The following is a 17,853-nucleotide window of genomic DNA, read 5'->3' on the forward strand; positions in this document are numbered from 1 at the left end:
CCCTCACGAGGCCTCCCATCTACAGAGCCCCCTGAACTTGTCTTTGGCCTCCCCAAAGCTACTAACCCCCCTGGGGAAACAGAGGCAGCTAACCCAGGTAAAGTGACTCACCTGAGGACACACAGCTAGTAAGAGGCCGATCCAGAAAGGAAGCCAGATGTGAGGACCCTGCAAGGCCAGCCCTAACAAATCGCACACGCCTGGGGTCTGAAGCTCTGCTCACACACCACGGGGGTTGAAGACTGGGTCCCGGAGCCTGACCACCAGGATTTAACCTCTCCAAGCCTCAGTTTGCTCATCACCAAAACACAGAGATAGGTCTTCCCTACAGGCCCGTGTGAAGACGGAGCGGCGCGGTCCAGCGCCCAGCACCCCTAGCAGAGCCGGCTGCTCACCTTGCGCTCCTCCTCCCCCCGCTCCGGAGCGGGGCCGCTGGCGTCCCCGGGGCCGCTGGCGGGCATCGCGGGCAGCTGGGCGGTGGGAGGCAGGCTGGGGCTGCGCGGGGCTGGGGGGCTGCTGGCCTCTGGGGAAGGAATTATCGTGGTCTTGGTAAGCAAGAGTTAAAACTTAAACATAGATCCCGGCGCCGGGGGTGAAATGCGGCCTCAGGCTGTCTGTGGGGCTGGGCTTCCCGTGGCTCCACCTGTGGGGGGAAGAGAAGAGGGGTCAGCAGGATAAGGCACCTTCACCCCAGGCCCCAGCTGACCGCCACCGGCTCCCAGGGCCAGACCCTCGGCCCCGGGGCCACGCTGGCCTGACTCCTCTTCCCAGGCGCAGGCCGACCCGGCACCCAGCCATGCCGGCACCCAGCGATGCGGGCACCGAGGCCGAACCGGCAGCAGGGCCGCACCTGCCTCCGACGCGCGACAGTTGCCGCGGCACAGTGGGCGCCACTTGTGGGACTTCCAGCCGCCTCCCGCCCCCTCCCGTCACTTCATTCACGGCTGTTCTTTCCTTTGAAAGCTTCCCGCAGCCTCGCCCCCCCGCCCCCCCGGGAAATCCCAGAGGGCCCCAGCCGGCTACATTTTCCTTCTGATCTGTCCTCCCCGCGCCCCTACCCCCACCCCGCCCCCACCACGTGGAGGAAGTGAGCCATAGTCACAGGATGTAGTGAGATGAATGTCACCTCACTTTAGGGCCGGCGCCTGGGCCCGGAGAAGGCTGAGGGTGAACCCGGACTGCGGCCAGGCTGAAGGCCTGGGTTTGCAGGGCTGTCCAGGGGACGCCCCGGGGTGGGGGGCGAGGCGGCAGCCGCACCGAGCGAGGGAGGATGCCAGGCCGCTCCCCCAGCACCCCACGAACCAGCCCCACCTGCCCTGGGGAACTGTGGGCTCCAGGGGGCCCTGCGAACGCACATGGCTGAATTTTAGGGGCTTTTCGGCCTCCCTGCTTCAGGTGCGGGCCTCACGCCAGTGAACTAACAAAGCCCGGGCCACAGGCCTCAGCTGGGGCGCGGGGGGGGGGCGCCGGGGGGGTCGCGGCTTCACCCCCTAGGCTCGGAGGAGCCGCAGAGAGATCTCCGGCTCTTCACCCCCCAGGAGGAGCCTGGGCCCAGCCCCTGCCTCCGCGGGCCGGGCAGCATGGGGAGGGCCCTGGCAGCAGGAGGAAAGTGGGAGGCAGGCTGGATCCGGGCCCACCCACACCCTTCCACTTCCAGTTCCCGGTTCTGCTTCCCCCGCTCCCCCTCCCTCCAGGGCTGCTTCTCCCATCCCCCTCCAGCCAGAGCTCCCTGGAAAACCAGGAACCGGAGAAAGCGCAGGCTTGGGTCTCCCACGGGTGCAGCCCCTCCCCAGGGATGGGCGCTGGGCTGGGAGGTGGGGGGTGTGTGGAGGGGGGAGCTGGCGCTGGGAGGAGCCTTTTTAGGGCCCGGACACGAGGGGCCCCATAAGTTAGAGCCTGGACAGGCTGAAGGTACTCCCGCCCCGCCAGGTGAGCCCTAAGGAAGCCGCAGGTGTAGCGCTGGTCCAGGCTGGGGGCAGTGCTGGGCCGAGGAACGTCTGCTATGCGGGTGCAGGAGAGAGAGCAACTCCGTGGGTCCGATGCGGTGCAAAGCCCGGACGGGCCTTCCTCTTTGGGCAGCTACAAGTATCACTACCATCTGCTGTTGAATCTAAGGCTGCAAAAGGCTAAGGCTTATCCGTGTTTCAGTGTCAGGGCAGAGGCTTGAATCCAGATCTCTGACTCTAGGGCTCTGAGGGCATCTCTATGAAGCTCCGTCCCCCAGCTTACACCACCCCACAGAAAAAAACCCCGAGAGCCCATCAGACAACCAGGCCAACCCAGAACTCCACAAGGCTTCTGACCATCATCAGCCAGCCCGCGAGTCCCCCTCAAACCCACCCCTTGTCTGTTAGCACAAATATCCCCGATCACCCACCACATCAAAATCTTCAAAAGGATGAGCAAGCTGAGAGAGGCAGGGTCTGGCTGGGAAGAACACTGAACCCTGGAAGAACTTCTCTGGCCCTTAGTTTCCTCATCCATAAAATGGAAGAGGTCGACCAGATGATCTTCAAGAACGTCTTCTAGCCCTGCCCTGCCAAGCTGTTGGAGGCCCCAAAGGCAAAGGGCAGGATCCTACAAGGCTGGGCCATCTCCAGGAGCCCTGAGAGCCCTAGAATGGAGTCCATGCCGAGCCAGGCACAAAGTAAGTCAGGGGCAGATAGGCCTCTCCCGGATATTTGTCTCAATGCTGCCCTGAGGCCTAGAAACATCCAGGGGCTTCTGTAAGAAAAAACTTTCAGAGAACCTCTGGTGGCTAGTGACAAGAGGAAGGAAGCAGGAGGGAAAAGCAGAACATCACAGGGTGTTGACCCTGAGGGCAGACGCCCCGGAAAGGAAAGGAAAGGCTCTTTCCTCCGCCCCTTCCTCTGCTCACCCCTCTGACATGAGCTGCACACTGTCTCACAGCAAACACAGCTGACCTGGGTCAGTCTTTCGGTTCCTTTGTGTAACTCAATGGAACAGCCTTGTCAGTAAGTGTCCCTCAGAGTCACCCAGCATCATCTAAGACCATCCAGCACATGCTGGGCAGGCCATGCACTGCACAGCTCCAGAGCCCACTGTGGTGGCCAAGGTCCAGGCCTGAACACAGCGCTTCCCGCCCATCCTTAGAAGCTTCCTTCTTCTCCCAAGCAGTCCTGCCGAGGGAAGAGACCTGCTCTTGGGCCCACGGTCCCAACACAGCAGCATGTGTCTACCATGACATGACGGCCCTGCTGCTCCTGGCACCAAAGCATCCTCCTCACCCATGCCAAGGGCTGCACCACAAAACCACCACCAAATAAAAACCCTTGCCAAGAGCCCTACCGCCACAGTAGGCAGCTTTTATTTTCTCCTTTATACTGCTAACGTCCACAGTGGCCATGAATAATTTTATAACAACTTTAAAAAAGTTGTTTTGAGGAATCCTATCATGAAAATGTCTTGGTATCACAACTGACATGGTCACCATCCTCACCGGTCCAGTTACAAAACTGTTGTGGAAAAGGACTGGGATTTTGAATCTACACACCCAAGTGCGCTACCTTCTAAATCCAATGTAGTAGAAAGGTTTTTTAAAGAAGACATACAGGGACTTCCCTGGTGGTCCAGTGGTTAAGACTCCACGCTCCCACTGCAGGGGGCACGGGTTCGAACCCTGGTTGGGGAACTAAGATCCCGCATGCCACATGGTGCGGCCAGGAGAAAAAAAAATAAAGAAGACATAAAGTCACAAGATTGGGCTGAACAGAGAGGAGACACCCCGACAAAATGTGGGGGTCTGGAAAGCAGATCTGTGGCAGGCAAATGTCAGACAGCAGATGACAAGTGATTTATAACAGAGTTCTTTAAAGACACGTGGCATGATAGCACCACGTATCTCTGGGACCAGGGGTGAAGAGGATGGATGTGTGAAAATAAAAAGGATCAAATGAAAGAAGTAAAATACCTAAATCCACCTCCCCCAGAAGTCTGAAGATTTACTCTCTAGAGAGCACAAAACAGAGGGTCTTTGCGCAGAGAGTCGACAAGCACCATTGAGAGCAAGAGGAATAAACAAAAACCAAGGAGATGAAGGTTATTTTCAACGCTGAGGTTGAGTCCCCCAGGCTAGTGCCCCACTGGGCTCCTAGAATACTGGCAGCCAGACCGTACCTTCTTCTCTGGAGAATCTTACCAGTGCAAGAAGAAAGGCCTAAGGATACAGATATTGACACCAGAACCCAAATGGTTTCCAAATGGCTTGTTTAGGTCAGCCAATGTGGATCTGCAAGTCAGCCAGCTTCCAATCAGCTTTCTAGTCCCCTGGTCTTAACCCTGAAAGGACAACCAAGGACCACTAGACATCCGAGGGAAGCCTCTAACTTGGAGAGCTTCCACCATGGAAGGGCACCACCATGCCCTCTACCACTGAACTTTTTTTTTTTTTTTTAATTGAAGTAGAGTTGATTTACAATGTCGTGGCAATCTCTACTGCACAGCACAGTGACTCAGTTATACACACATACGCATTCTGTTTTATACTCTTTTCCATTATGGTTTATCCCAGGTTATTGAATATAGTTCCCTGTGCTATACATTAGGACCTTATTGTTTATCCATTCTAAATGTAATAGTTTGCATCTACCAACTCCAAACTCCCAGTCCATCCCTCTCCCTCCCCCCTCCCTCTTGCCAACCACAAATCTGTTCTCTGTGTCTGAGTCTGTTTCTGTTTTGTAGATAGGTGCATTTTTGCCTTATTTTAGGTTCCACATATAAGTGATATCATATGATAGTTGTCTTTCTCTTTCTGAGAAAGTATGATAATCTTAGTGGATAGTATGATAATACTATCACTTAGTATGACAATCTCATGTTGCATCCATGTTGCTGCAAATGGCCTTTTTTGTTCTTTTTTATGGCTGAGTAATATTCCATTGTATACATGTACCACATCTTTATCCATTCATCTGTCGATGGACATTTAGGTTGTTTCCATGTTTTGGCTACTGTGAACAGTGCTGCTATCAACATAGGAGTACATGTATCTTTTGGGGGTTTTCTTTTTCTTTTTGTTTAACATCTTTATTGGAGTATAGTTGCTTTACAATGGTGTTAGTTTCTGCTTTATAACAAAGTGAATCAGCTATACATAAACATATATCCCCATATCTCCTCCCTCTTGCGTCTCCCTCCCACCCTCCCTATCCCACCCCCCTAGGTGGTCACAAAGCACCGAGCTGATCTCCCTGTGCTATGCGGCTGCTTCCCACTAGCTATCTATTTTATATTTGGTAGTGTATATATGTCCATGCCACTCTCTTACTTTGTCCCAGCTTACCCTTCCCCCTCCCCGTGTCCTCAAGTCCATTCTCTACGTCTGCGTCTTTATTCCTGTCTTGCCCCTAGGTTCTTCAGAACCTTTTTTTTTTTTTTTAGATTCCATATATATGTGTTAGTATATGGTATTTGTTCTTCTCTTTCTGACTTACTTCACTCTGTATGACAGTCTCTAGGTCCATCCACCTCACTACAAATAACTCAATTTCATTCCTTTTTATGGCTGAGTAATATTTTTTTGTGTGTGTGTGGTACGTGGGCCTCTCACTGTTGTGGCCTCTCCCGTTGCGGAGCACAGGCTCCGGATGCGCAGCCCCAGCGGCCACGGCTCACGGGCCCAGCTGCTTCGCGGCATGTGGGATCTTCCCGGACTGGGGCACGAACCCATGTCCCCTGCATCGGCAGGCAGACTCTCAACCACTGCGCCACCAGGGAAGCCTGAACTGTCTTTTTAACCTGACAAAACTACAGGTGTCATTCGCTGTTTTTACTCTGTGGTCTGAACTCAGGAACTGAATGGATTTGGATAAAGATGAGGACCTGTCCTGGGCAATGGGCTCCAAACGGGGGAGTAAAACAAGCAAGAAGACGTGGGCTCCAGAAAACAGGAATTCCAACCAGAAGGAAGGCAAAGGGAATGCCAAGGAGGACAACAAAAAGAAGTCACCAAACGGCAGCTAACTATGCCACACGCCCCGAGAGCAAGAGAGTGGATAACTCAAAAAATGGAACTGAAACATAACACTTGATGTGACTGCCCTCATGGAAGCCATACAGACAGCTATTAGGAGGTATAGCAGAAATGGGCAAAAGGTATAAAGAAAATAAGGCAGATAAAGAAACAAGGTAGGGACTTCCCTGGTGATCCAGTGGTTAAGACTCTGCGCTTCCAATGCAGGGGGCCCAGGTTCGATCCCTGGTCAGGGAACTGGATCCCACATGCAGCAGTGAAGATCCTGCATGCCACAGCCAAGACCCAGTGCAGCCAAATAAAATAAATAAATAAATATTTTTAAAAAATGACAAAAGTCAATTAAAAAAAAAGAAACAAGGTAATTATTCATTTCAGGGGGAAAAAAGGAAACTATTGTAGTACAGTATAAAGCTCAGCTGTAAATAGTTGCATTAGTTGATTTAACAAGTATGTATACATAACACACATAAGTATGCATGTTTGTATGTATGTATGTGGATGTAGACATATTACCTGGTGTATTAATTTCCTATTGCTTCTGTTACAAATTACCACAAAGTTAATGGCTTAAAACAGCACAAATTTGTTTCTTGCAGTTCTGGAAGTCAGAAGTCAAAAATGGTACTCGTCACTGGGCTGAAATCGAGGTGTTGGCAGGCTGCATTCTTTTCTGCAGGCCCTGGAGAGGTTCCATTTTCTTGACTTTTTCAGCTTCAAGAGGCTGCTCACATTCCTTGGCTCCTGGCTCCCTTCCATCCTCAAAGCCAGCAATGGCCAGTCTTTCTCCCATCACATTACTCTGACCCTCCTGCCTCTGCCTTTCACTTTCAAGGATCCTGATGATGACACTGGGCCCACCCAGATGATCCAGGATAAATCTCCCCATCTCAAGATCCTTAACTTAACCACATCTGTGAAGTCTCTTTTGCCACATAAGGTGACACATTCACGGGTTCAGGGGATTAGGATGTGGCCGTCTTTGCAGGGCCATTATCCTGCCTGCTACATGCATACATATATGTATGTTATTATAGGCATAAGACATTTTTGAAACAACACTGGTAAGGTACTATTTATTTATTTATTTATTTATTTATTTATTTATTTATGGCTGCGTTGGGTCTTCGTTGCTGTGCGCGGGCTTTTCTCTGGTTGAGGCGAGCAGGGGCTACTCTTCGTTGCGGTGCGTGGGCTTCTCATTGTGGTGGTTTCTCTTGTTGAGGAGCACGGGCTCTAGGCACGTGGGCTTCAGTAGTTGTGGCCCGTGGGCTCAGTAGTTGTGGCGCACGAGCTCTAGAGCGCAGGCTCAGTAGTTGTGGTACACAGGCTTAGTTGCTCCGTGGCATGTGGGATCTTCCCGGAGCAGGGCTCGAACCCATGTCCCCTGCACTGGCAGGTGGATTCTTAACCACTGTGCCACCAGGGAAGACCCCTGGTAAGGTACTATTGATAGTATGTCTACCACGAGAAATATTGAGGGGTTGGCTGGCATATAAGAGAGCTAAATTCTTATTTATCAAATAGGAAATCAATGGAAAATGTCTACAATGGAAGAGTCAAAAATACGAACATTACTCAGACCCGTGAGATGTAAAACTGCTAGAAGAAACAGCTAAAAGTGGTTGCCTCTGAGAAGAAGAAGAAGGTGGAAGGAGGCAAGGAACAACTGCACTCAGTGAAGAGATGTTAGTCCTATTTACTTCTTAAAATTATATGCATGTAATACTGTGAAGAGATAAAAAGTAATTTTTAAAAAGAGAGAATGGGGGCTTCCCTGGTGGTGCAGTGGTTAAGAGTCCGCCTGCCGATGCAGGGGACACGGGTTCGTGCCCCGGTCTGGGAAGACCTCACATGCCGCGGAGCGGCTGGGCCCGTGAGCCATGGCCGCTGAGCCTGCGCATCCGGAGCCTGTGCTCCGCAACGGGAGAGGCCACAAGAGCGAGAGGCCCGCGTACCGCAAAAAAAAAAAAAAAAAAAGAGAGAGAGAATGGGTCTGGGAATGAGGGCTTACATCCAGCTGCAACCATTGGATGGGTTTGGCCTCCATCCTCCTCCATAAGAGTGCAGCTAAGTCCTTCCACCTCTGTTACGCTATGAAACCGTCACGTCCCACAGAACACCCATCATCATCTCCTCACCCCCACACAGAGTTCCATCATCAGCTCTAAAAGTGGTACCTCCCTCCCCGCCCCACCCTCACATCCCTCACGAAATGTTTAATTCTCGCAACACATCATTTCCACCAAGTCCAGCCCATGCGCAGCATGGTGCACCTCCCCCACGTCCCCCCCAAACTGCACCTCGACATGCCATTGCTGCCCACATCCCTAACCACAGCCCAGCTCGCTCATCAGCCCATCTCAGACCCAAGACCCACAATTCAACCATCTCCTGAAGCCTCCAGACCGTCCTGCCGCGTCACCTCCCAGCTCTGCCACCACACCGTCCCCAGCACCATTCCCACCCTCCTCACCAATCCCAATCCCATCAGCACCCCCTGAGCCAATCAATCACCCCAAAGCCTCACCTCCAAGCCTGCTCCAACCAGCACCGACTAGATCGTCACCCCAGTCTCACCTCAACAAGGGCCGGCGAGGAATCATCCTCTTCCAGAAACAAAACCATAATTGCCCACAAACCCAGATCCTTCCTCCATCAAAAACAACCCTAATGTGATCACCGTAAGAGCCTCTCCGGCTCCATCTCAAGTCCTCTCTTTGAATTGCTGAAAAATATCTGACCGTCTCTGCACCAGGTCCTTCTTCACCCCTGTAGCTGGTCTGCCCTTTTTGCAGTGGACTTTGCTGGTTTAGATCTAGTTACCTTCCCCTCCTTCCCAGTGGGGTTTTGTGGTGTTTGTGCCGACCCCACCCCTCACCCTAGTCACAGAGTGAGCATGTGACCAGGCGGGGCCGATCAGAGGCCCCCCAGGAGTGTTTAGGTGCAAAGGAAAGATGCTAACGTGATGGGACGTGGGTCAGGAGCTGCTGGCTGCATTGGGGAAAGCGTGCCTGAGGGATGGAGATAGACGCTGGAACACTGAGGCCATTGTCTGGGCCCCCCGGACCCAGCTGTACCTGGAGGCAGGGCATCTCTGAACCTCCCGGTAATGTGAGACTTTCCCTACTTCGGTGGGAGAGTCTGTGCCTTTGGTGTGAGTGAGTCTGTGCCTTGTGGCTGACGGTCCTGACTCATATACTAATCTCAACCTCCTGAAGTCTTCCCTGGGAGGCCCGACTGCGTGGGTTCAAATTCTGTCTGTATTAGCGTCAGCTGTGTGACCTGAGGCATAACTGTGCGTCAGTTTTCTCAGCTGTAAAATGGGGAAAATAACACTTGCCGCTTCACAGGCCTGTTGTGAGAATTAAAGTGAGATGCATTAAAAATGCTAACAGGGAATTCCCTGGCGGTCCAGTGGTTAGGACTCCACGCTTCCACCGCAGGGGGCCCAGGTTCGATCCCTTCACCGGTTAGGGAACTAAGATCCTGCAAGCCGCACGGCATGGCCAAAAAAAAAAAAAAAATAGAATGGACGAAATAACATTAAAATTATTTGCTTTAAGAAACATGCCAACAAGAGTGCCTGACACAAAGGATATCCTCAATAAATTTTAACAATTCTTAGTCCCTGACTAACCCAGCCCACAGTTTTCTCTTCTTTGTTGACATCCCTGGAGTGCCCGTGAGTGTACTTCACTCAAATGGAGCTTGTACTGATTACGATTCTTACAACGCGCCAGGCCCTGTGAAAGAGCTTTACAATTTCAACATCTTGTACATCCTCACACCTCACTCCAACCCTTTGAAGTGGAGACTATTTTTATTCCCATTTTCTAGATGAGAAGAATGAGGTATGGAGAGGTTGGCCAAGCTGCCTAAGGTCACACAGTTCGTGGGTGGAGGAACCAGATACAAATCCAGGTCTGTCCCCCGCTGAAGCCCCCAGTTTTCCACTTCATCATGATCTCTTACAATTAGCATGTGACCACTGCAAACATGTTAACTTTCCCAACGAACCGATCAGAAAACAAAGTTTCCAGTTAGTCTCCCTTTCCTGGTGAGGCCTGTGGGCTGTGAGGGCAGGGGAAAGGGTGCTAACAGGCAGTCCAAGCTTCTAATCATCGTGTTCAGTGCCCTGCCGGATGAGGGAGTCATTCATTCATTTATTCATCCTACTATTTACTGAGCACCTACCATGTGTCCAGCACTGTGCTAAGGGCCATGCATTGTCTCGTCTTATCCTCATAAACAACCTATGAAGTCTATGAAGTTGGTTCTACTATTATTCCCATTTTATAGAAGGATAAGCTGAGGCTTGGGGAGGTTAATTACCTCTCCAGAGTAGTGCAGGTAGAAAGTCCCAGGGCAGGATTCTGAGTCCAGGTCCATCTGACTTAAGAGTCCTTACAAACATGGCGACACCCAGTCATGGATGAGCATGAGTAGCACAGACCCCAGATCAGCTCTCTGTGCCCCTGATGTGACATCAGCCTGTAGATAACAGCCTCACGGCTGAATTTCCTATTTGACCTTAGGAGGAGGTGCAAATGAGTCCTGTGGGTGACAGAAGACATGAGAGTATCTTGTGTCCCACACCACCCAAGCATCTGCCAGGGTGGTGATAAGCTTGGTAAGCTGGGGGCAGCAGAAAGCTGAGGGGAGACATCACAGCTTCCCAGACAGAGATGTTTATCTGCCATGCCTTCCCCCACCCTTGGTCACAAGACTGGGGCTGGATAAGGGGGAGGGGGAGGTCCCAGTGCCACCTTCTGATTGCTCATTCTCTCTCAACACGAGGGAGATGCATGTCATCATACCGTGACTCTGACTTCCAGAAACGTCCTTCCCACCCAAATCACCAGCTGCCCGTAGAATACCAAAAGCCACTGGCGACAGGCCAACAATCCTGCCATCCTGTTCCCCACTTCAAAGCCCATCTGTCTGGCTCTGAAGTCACAACAGGATGACTTGTGGCTCTCACACCACCCTCGAGGCCAGAGCGCCACCAGCGTGAGCATTTTTAATCACACCAAACGCTGCCATTGTGGTGGCCACACCGGCGGAGCTGAGTTGAATCAGACTCCTCGGCTCACACTTACGGTTACCATGACACAGCCCCACAAGCAGGGAGGAGGAAAAAAAAAAGGTTTGTACCCAAAATAGATGCTGGTAAGGAGCTGAAGTTGTTCTTGGGAGCCAAAATGAGCCCATACAGAGTTCCATACAGGAGCACCCATTTCCGAACACGGTGAGTCAGGAGGAGCCCTATTGGGGGTCGGGGTCGTGCGTGCGGTGGCAGTCGATGGGCTTCCCACGCCCCAGGAGGCAGGGCACAGGGTCCAGGCTGAAAGTCCACGTGAGAGTCAGCCGTGTGGACCCTGGCGGGGCCTGCTGTCTGGACAGCCGTGAGCCTGGGTCTGATTCTGTCCTACCCTCCCCACCAGCCGAGGTGGCCCATGGTCCACACCTGTGTGATTCTTGGCTCTTCCAGCCTTCTCTAAACAACGGTCCACGCCACACATGCCAGCTCCAGAGCCTCTTCACTTACTCTCCCCTTGACCCCTGCATCTGGTCCCCACTCCACTCCCGTATCTCTGAAAAGGTTTAGGGGCTCTGAATGTTGTCTGCCAAGAGGACACCGCAATGGTTCCACTGGAAGACGAGTCACTGACCTGGCTTTTGGGGACCCCCTTAATGCCACTGAAGCAGCAGACAAAAAGGAGTTACTCCACAAGCTGGAGTGATTGATCCTAGTTACCAAGGAGAAATTGGGTTGCTGGTATACAGTAAAGGCCAGGAAGATAATTTCTGGAATCAGAGGATTCTCTCAGGTACCTCTTAGAACTTCCATGCCCAGAAGTAAGGGTTAATGAAAAACTACAGGAACCAAGAAAAAAAAAAGGCAGGACAACCAAGGATTCAGATCCTTCAAGAATCAAGGTTTGGGTCACTCCACCAGGTAAAAGAATCCTGCCCTGCTGAGATTCCAGCTGAGTGCAGAGGAGATACAGGATGGCAAATGGGAGAAGGAAGCCGGAGAGCAAACGTGGTCTTGTGAACAAATATAGAAATAAGAACTATAGTAGTTTTGCATGTTTTCTATTTACTTGATATAGATGTGTGTTTATTTGTACATGGTAACCATTTTCTTCTTTTTCCTTCATCTTCCCATTATTTATATTTTATAAACAAGTTGTTAGAAGTTAACGTTGCAATTTAGTCTTCAGGTAACAGAATATTCAGTGAGACTGTGACTGAATTTGAGGTGTTGCTCATGTAGACAGTGATTGATACAGTAAGTGCTGGGACGCCTCATTTGGGAGACAGGGTAAGAACGGGAAGCAGGAGAGCTGTGTCTTGGTAGGTAGAAATACAACTATTTGGTTGTTGTAGGGGAGCTCACATGTGTGTAAAAGCGGGCAGACGGAAGCTGTGCAGCCAAAGTAGCAGACTGTGCCAGTTAATTTATTCACCCTTCATTGCCTGCTCTGTGAAAATGAAGCTAGGCCCCTTAAATATGTCCCCTTTGCCAGCTGGCATGACATCAAACTCCCTCAGTAGAGGGCACTGGAGAGACACTGAAGGAGGAGGAGTGTTCTTTCCTAGAACCACTGTGCTCTCTTGAAGGATTTCTGCATGGTATACAACTTCTCCAGCAGTCAGATCCTGCTGCCCCCCTGGCTTCCCTAGTGGCCAGGCCTGTCCAGTCACAGCTTCTCCAGTGCCTGGCTCCTGCAGCAAGGGTGCTTCCCCAGCACCTGGCTCTAGTAGTGTTTGATAGTCAAAAGCAGCCAGCAGCTTCACCCAATACTCCTTCTGGGTAGTTTAGTAGCATTGTGCCTCCAGCAAGATACTTCCTCATGAACAACTTTCCTTGGGACCCAAAAGGATGGACTTCCAGTGAGTTCCGGGGGGGCAGGTTTCCAGCAAGTTCTGCCAACATGGCACCACAGTGACTTCTCTGTCATCCAGGGAGCCAGGGGCATCAAGGTCAGGATCTCAGCCCTGGGGGCCTCTTCCTTGGGCACTCCATGGCAACCCTGGGTGTAGTGGCTGTTCTCATATATGCTATTTCTGTATTCTTTGCAGATCTTTTTACTTCTTATCAGCCAATCTCTCAATACTCCAATCTCCTGTTATCATTAATAAGTCTTTACATTAAACTTTGCCTGTTCAGATCACTATGTGGTTCCTGTCTCCTGAATCGGCCCTGACAGATACAGTCACCCATGGCTTCAAAGGGCCTTTTTCCATCCTTGGCATCCTTGAGCTCCATTCAGCCTCCTTGCCGGCTAATCAGTCCCTGCTTCAAGCACTCACTCAGCAATCCTTTATTGAGTGTCATTGCCAAGCTGGGCACTGGGGTGAACAGGAGACCCCTGCAAGTTCACAAACAAGGGGATTCTCTGGCTCTCTTTGCCCCCCTGGCTCCATGCTCTTGGCCCTCGGGTCCCTCCGCTCTTTCTCCTGGCTGGCTGGGGTCTTGCTCTCACTGCTGCCCAGTGGGCACCCCTCTCGGGTCCCGCTGTGATCCAGCTGTACTCTAGATTCTCCTCTGCTGAGATACCTGGGCTTAAATGAGTGCAGACTTCCTACTGCAAGGCCTCCATCTTTATTCTCTGGACATCCCCACCTGGGTGACTTGCAGTTACCTAAAATCCTACTCTTCTAGAACCAGATGCTTCATGTCTCCTGTGGCTCCCCTGTCTACGTGGAGGTGGCAGCACCTTCCCCTCAGCTGCCAAAGCCCAAAACCCCGCAGAGAACTCGGGTCCCACCTGCCCCCTCAGTCCCCACATTGCACCAGGCACCTGATCCTCGGGCCCCTATTCTCCACTCCTGCCCTCCAGGCCCTCAGGACCACAGGTCTAGACCTTGGCAGTTACCCTGTAACGTGTCTCACTGCCTCTGGTGTCCCTCCCTCCCACCCGAGCCTCTCAGCAAAGATTTTCCACACATGGCTTCCTCAATCAAACCTATGATGCCTGATGAAAATGTTCTGAAATTGTGGTGATGGTTGCACAACTCCGTGAATGTACTACAAACCATCGAACTGCATAGTTTAAACGGGCGAATTGGATGGTATGTGAATCATATCTCGATAAAGCTGTTATTTTTAAAAACCCGATGATGCCAGTGATTTTCACACACTGTAAGATCTGAACTCTGGTCTGGTTCTACACCGCTGGCTCTCCGAGTCTGGCCTCAGCCTACCGCTCTGACCTGGCCCCCACCTCGCCTAGCTGACTCCATCCTTCCAGACCCCCAGCTCACATCCCGTTCCCACACGCTTGTGTCTACGTTCACAGCATTCTCTCCTCCACGAGGGGGGCTCCTTCCGGAGGGCCCCCAGCCCCCTTCCCCACCCCTCAGGACCCCCACCCCCTACCACTCCTCCTCAACCGCCCTCCCAGGGATCTGTAACCAGTTTGCTGTGTGGTCATTTGGCTTTTCTCGTGTAGACAGATGTGTTTCCCAAAACAGATGAGGTCAGAGTCATGTCCTGCGCCCCGCTCTTCTGCCACCCGCCCTCCCCGGTCTCCCAGCTCCGCCTGACCCCTGAGGCAGAGAGAACGGGGTGAAATCACTCCCAGGCAGCCGCAACATCGCCAGCACGGCGCTGCGGTGCCTCGAGGGACCCCCACAAGCCCATTCTAGGGGTCGCTTGCCAGAGCTCCCCAAGGCAGTGCGCCAACGGGAAGGGCCCTGCTCCACCTGCCCCAGGCCAGGACGTGCACCTGCTACGGGGTCCGCAGGCTCAGCCAGCCCCCAGATGCCCAGGGTGCCTGGTGTCGTGAGGGACCTAGGTCAGGGTGTCTGTGAACCACGGGAAGCGGGGACAGCCGGCCTCCCACCCGCCCAGGCCTTTGGAAGCTGGTCCCCGGCTTGCCTGGGACCACTCTCTCCTCACACCATCCGTGCGATGCTTCCCCGCCCGCACCTTCTCACACTCTCCCAGGCCACAGAGCTGACCCCCTCCCGGGCCCAAACTGAGAGGTCCCCCAGAGAGCCTTCAAGGGTCTGGGAGCTGCTGCTGGAGCACAGCCCCTGCCCACCCAGGAGTGCAGGAAAGAGCCTACTGCTTTCAGAACCACCTGCTGCTCCCTGTGTTGCTTTCTCCTCACCCTCTGCCCCAACCGAAACCAATCCACTTGCAGGGGGGCAAGGGGGCCCGAGAGGAGGAAGAACCCAGGACTCTGGGTAGCACATCCCAGAATCACTAGCCTCTGGCCCGGGGGCCCTGGTGCAGCTCATCCAGCCCTTGAGCCCTAAGGGGGCTCAGCCGGAACCCACCTCAAACCTCTGCCGCTCAGACGCAGGCCACACTTTACCAAACCACACAATAAGAGTCCTTACCTCCTGAGTCTATTTTAAGATATGAGAGAATTTGAGCAGAGTGTTTAGCATGATACCTGGCACATGCTAGGCGCTCAATAAATATGAATTTTTTAAAAAAGTACATCATTCACAGATGTAGAGAACAAACGTATGGACACTAAGGGGGAAAAGCGGCAGGGGTGGGGGTGGGGGTGGGATGAATTGGGAGACTGGGATTGACATAGATACACTAATATGTATAAAATGGACAACTAATAAGAACCTGCTGTATAAAAAAATAAATAAAATTAAATGCAAAAATTCAAAAAAAAAAAGTATGTCATTAATTAGGGTGAAAGGCCAGTAAAGTGTCCTTAAGAAACCTAGACTCTCACTTCAGACAACGCCCAGGAATGGCTCTCGCTGGCTCCTGAACGGCTGCTGTGGCCTGACCCAGTGTCCTCTCTCCCAGCTAATGCCGCGAGGCCTCCCCTAATCCCCCAGAGCAAGGGCCTTCGCAACCAGAATAAATAACCTCTTTACCAGCACCCTTAACCTGCCACTGTGGCCTCAGGGGTCACAGGCACACACAGAGACACAGACACAGACCCACACGGGCACACTCACATACACAGACACAGACACATGCAGAAAGACATGTATGTGTGTGTGCGCGCACACACACACACACACACAGAGGCAGGCTCCAGGAACCTGAAGCAGGAGGATCCCAGGCGAGGCCTCCCCGCATACGCGTCGCACGTTTCACCTAAAGTGTGGGCCAAAGAGGCATTTGGAAACCAGCTTGGGAACCTCATAACCATTCATAACATTGTTCTGAGAGAAAATACAAAACATTGCCCTACCAACAAACATTTGCCGTAGAACTCCTCCAAGGGCTAGGAATTGCCTGTGCTAGAAAACTAACAGAGCAAGAAGAAACCACATAAACTTAGTTTGCCTCTGCAAAATTAATACCAATTACAAAAACATTTATGTGAACTGCTTACCATTTACACCTAGTTACCATGCAGCACCATTATGCATACCATTAAGGGTATGCCGGATTAATTATGCTGTACATTTCGTGTGATTACACCACCACACCCTCGGTCCACACACACCAGCTTCCAGAGGGTGCCCCTGTGACAGGGGTACAAGCGCAAGTCTGTACCAACCAGGGAATCACTGGTTTCCGCACTCAAGTTGACAGTGGTCCCCACCCACCCTACCCCCAGCCAGGCACAGCCTGACTCCGGCCCAGGCCTTCTCGCCAACGCTACCTCCACAGGAGCCCCCGCTGAGGAGCTAGCTTCCCACCCAGCCTCCTCCGGAGAGCAGAGATGCCTCCAAGGTCTCCCCGTGGTCATGGCTGCATGTCACAGGGGCCACAAAACAGACCAATGGCCACCACGTGTGCCCGATCACAGAGGAAGCTGGCCTCCCCATCCAGACCGAGGTCACCCCGAGATCATCTCCCAGACTCCACTAGGGCCCTGCACCCCTTTCCCTGGCACAGGAGCCAGCTACTGGGCAAGGTCCTAGCCGTGGTCTGCCCGGGCCCTGGATGGGTCAGAGCCTCTCCCTCCCTCATCCTCTGCTCTCCACACAGCCATGGGCAGCTCTGCACAGACCCTCCGCTCCCCTCCATTAAAAAGAGACAAGGAACTGACCTCCTCCCCTAGTTCCCATTTAGCTCAGAAGATGCTCTTCAAATACACTGGGGTCACCCAGGTTTGGGGAACAAGAGTGTCAAAGGAACATGATAAGTGGAGCTTCCCAGGAACATGGAACTCAAAACCCACTGGGGGGGTCAGGCCTCTCGGGAGGCAAAGAGCAAGAGGAAACTTGGCATGTGAGACGGGAAGAAGGGTGTGAGCGGTGGGGGGCTGTGTCTCTTCAGCGCCAGACAGGGACCAGGCACAGCTGAATTTTAATCCTCAAATACCAGCGAGGCCAACTGTAGAAGGATTCTTTTAAAAGACACGTGACATAAAATATCCAAGTTTAGGGCAAGAAGCAGTGTTTGAAACAAACAAACAAACAGACAAACAAATGACACAAGTCTGGAAGGTTGCCTCCACTTTGCAGACGGCAAAATTGAGGCTAAGAGAGGTTAAGCGATCTTCCCGAGGAGGACTCGGTTAGGAGGTGGCAGGGCCGAGGTGAAACCACTGTCTGTTCAGCGCCAAGCCTGGTGGCCCTGGCACAATGCCACGCCGTCTCTTGCCTCTGCCCGGGTTCAGTGATGCTGACCTGGTTCACGCCATTTTTCTAGAAATTCTTTGGAAACAGCTCTTCCTGTGACACACGAAAGACTCATATTTCTACTTTAGAGAAACAGTTTTTGTTTCTTTTCTGTTTGTTTACCAAAACTGCTGTGCCCATCTTATCCCCTCCTACACGGGCAGACCTGCCTCTAAACCCAGGGCGGATGTCAGCTTCGCAATTCACATACCACTGTCAGAGGGTGATGACACTCGCCCCAGGCTGTGCAGCGGGGAGTTGAAGGACAGGGTCTAGGCCTTGCAGCTCAT

At 52.4% G+C, this 17,853-nt stretch overlaps 1 protein-coding gene across 2 annotated transcripts in view; it reads right to left on the reverse strand.

Moving 5' to 3' along the window:
- The window catches only part of DNMT3A (DNA methyltransferase 3 alpha), a 106,750-nt gene that overhangs the window by 78,224 nt on the left and 10,673 nt on the right, over positions 1-17,853 (reverse strand). For both annotated transcript variants that reach the window (XM_060117986.1, XM_060117987.1), the window contains exon 2: positions 396-643. In XM_060117986.1, coding sequence (XP_059973969.1) covers positions 396-461 — 66 coding nt within the window. In that variant the 5' untranslated portion in view covers positions 462-643. The remainder of the gene's footprint in view (positions 1-395; positions 644-17,853) is intronic.

The sequence above is a fragment of the Mesoplodon densirostris genome, chromosome 14 (assembly GCF_025265405.1).
Source record: "Mesoplodon densirostris isolate mMesDen1 chromosome 14, mMesDen1 primary haplotype, whole genome shotgun sequence".
In the NCBI taxonomy this organism is placed as follows: Eukaryota; Metazoa; Chordata; class Mammalia; order Artiodactyla; family Ziphiidae; genus Mesoplodon; species Mesoplodon densirostris.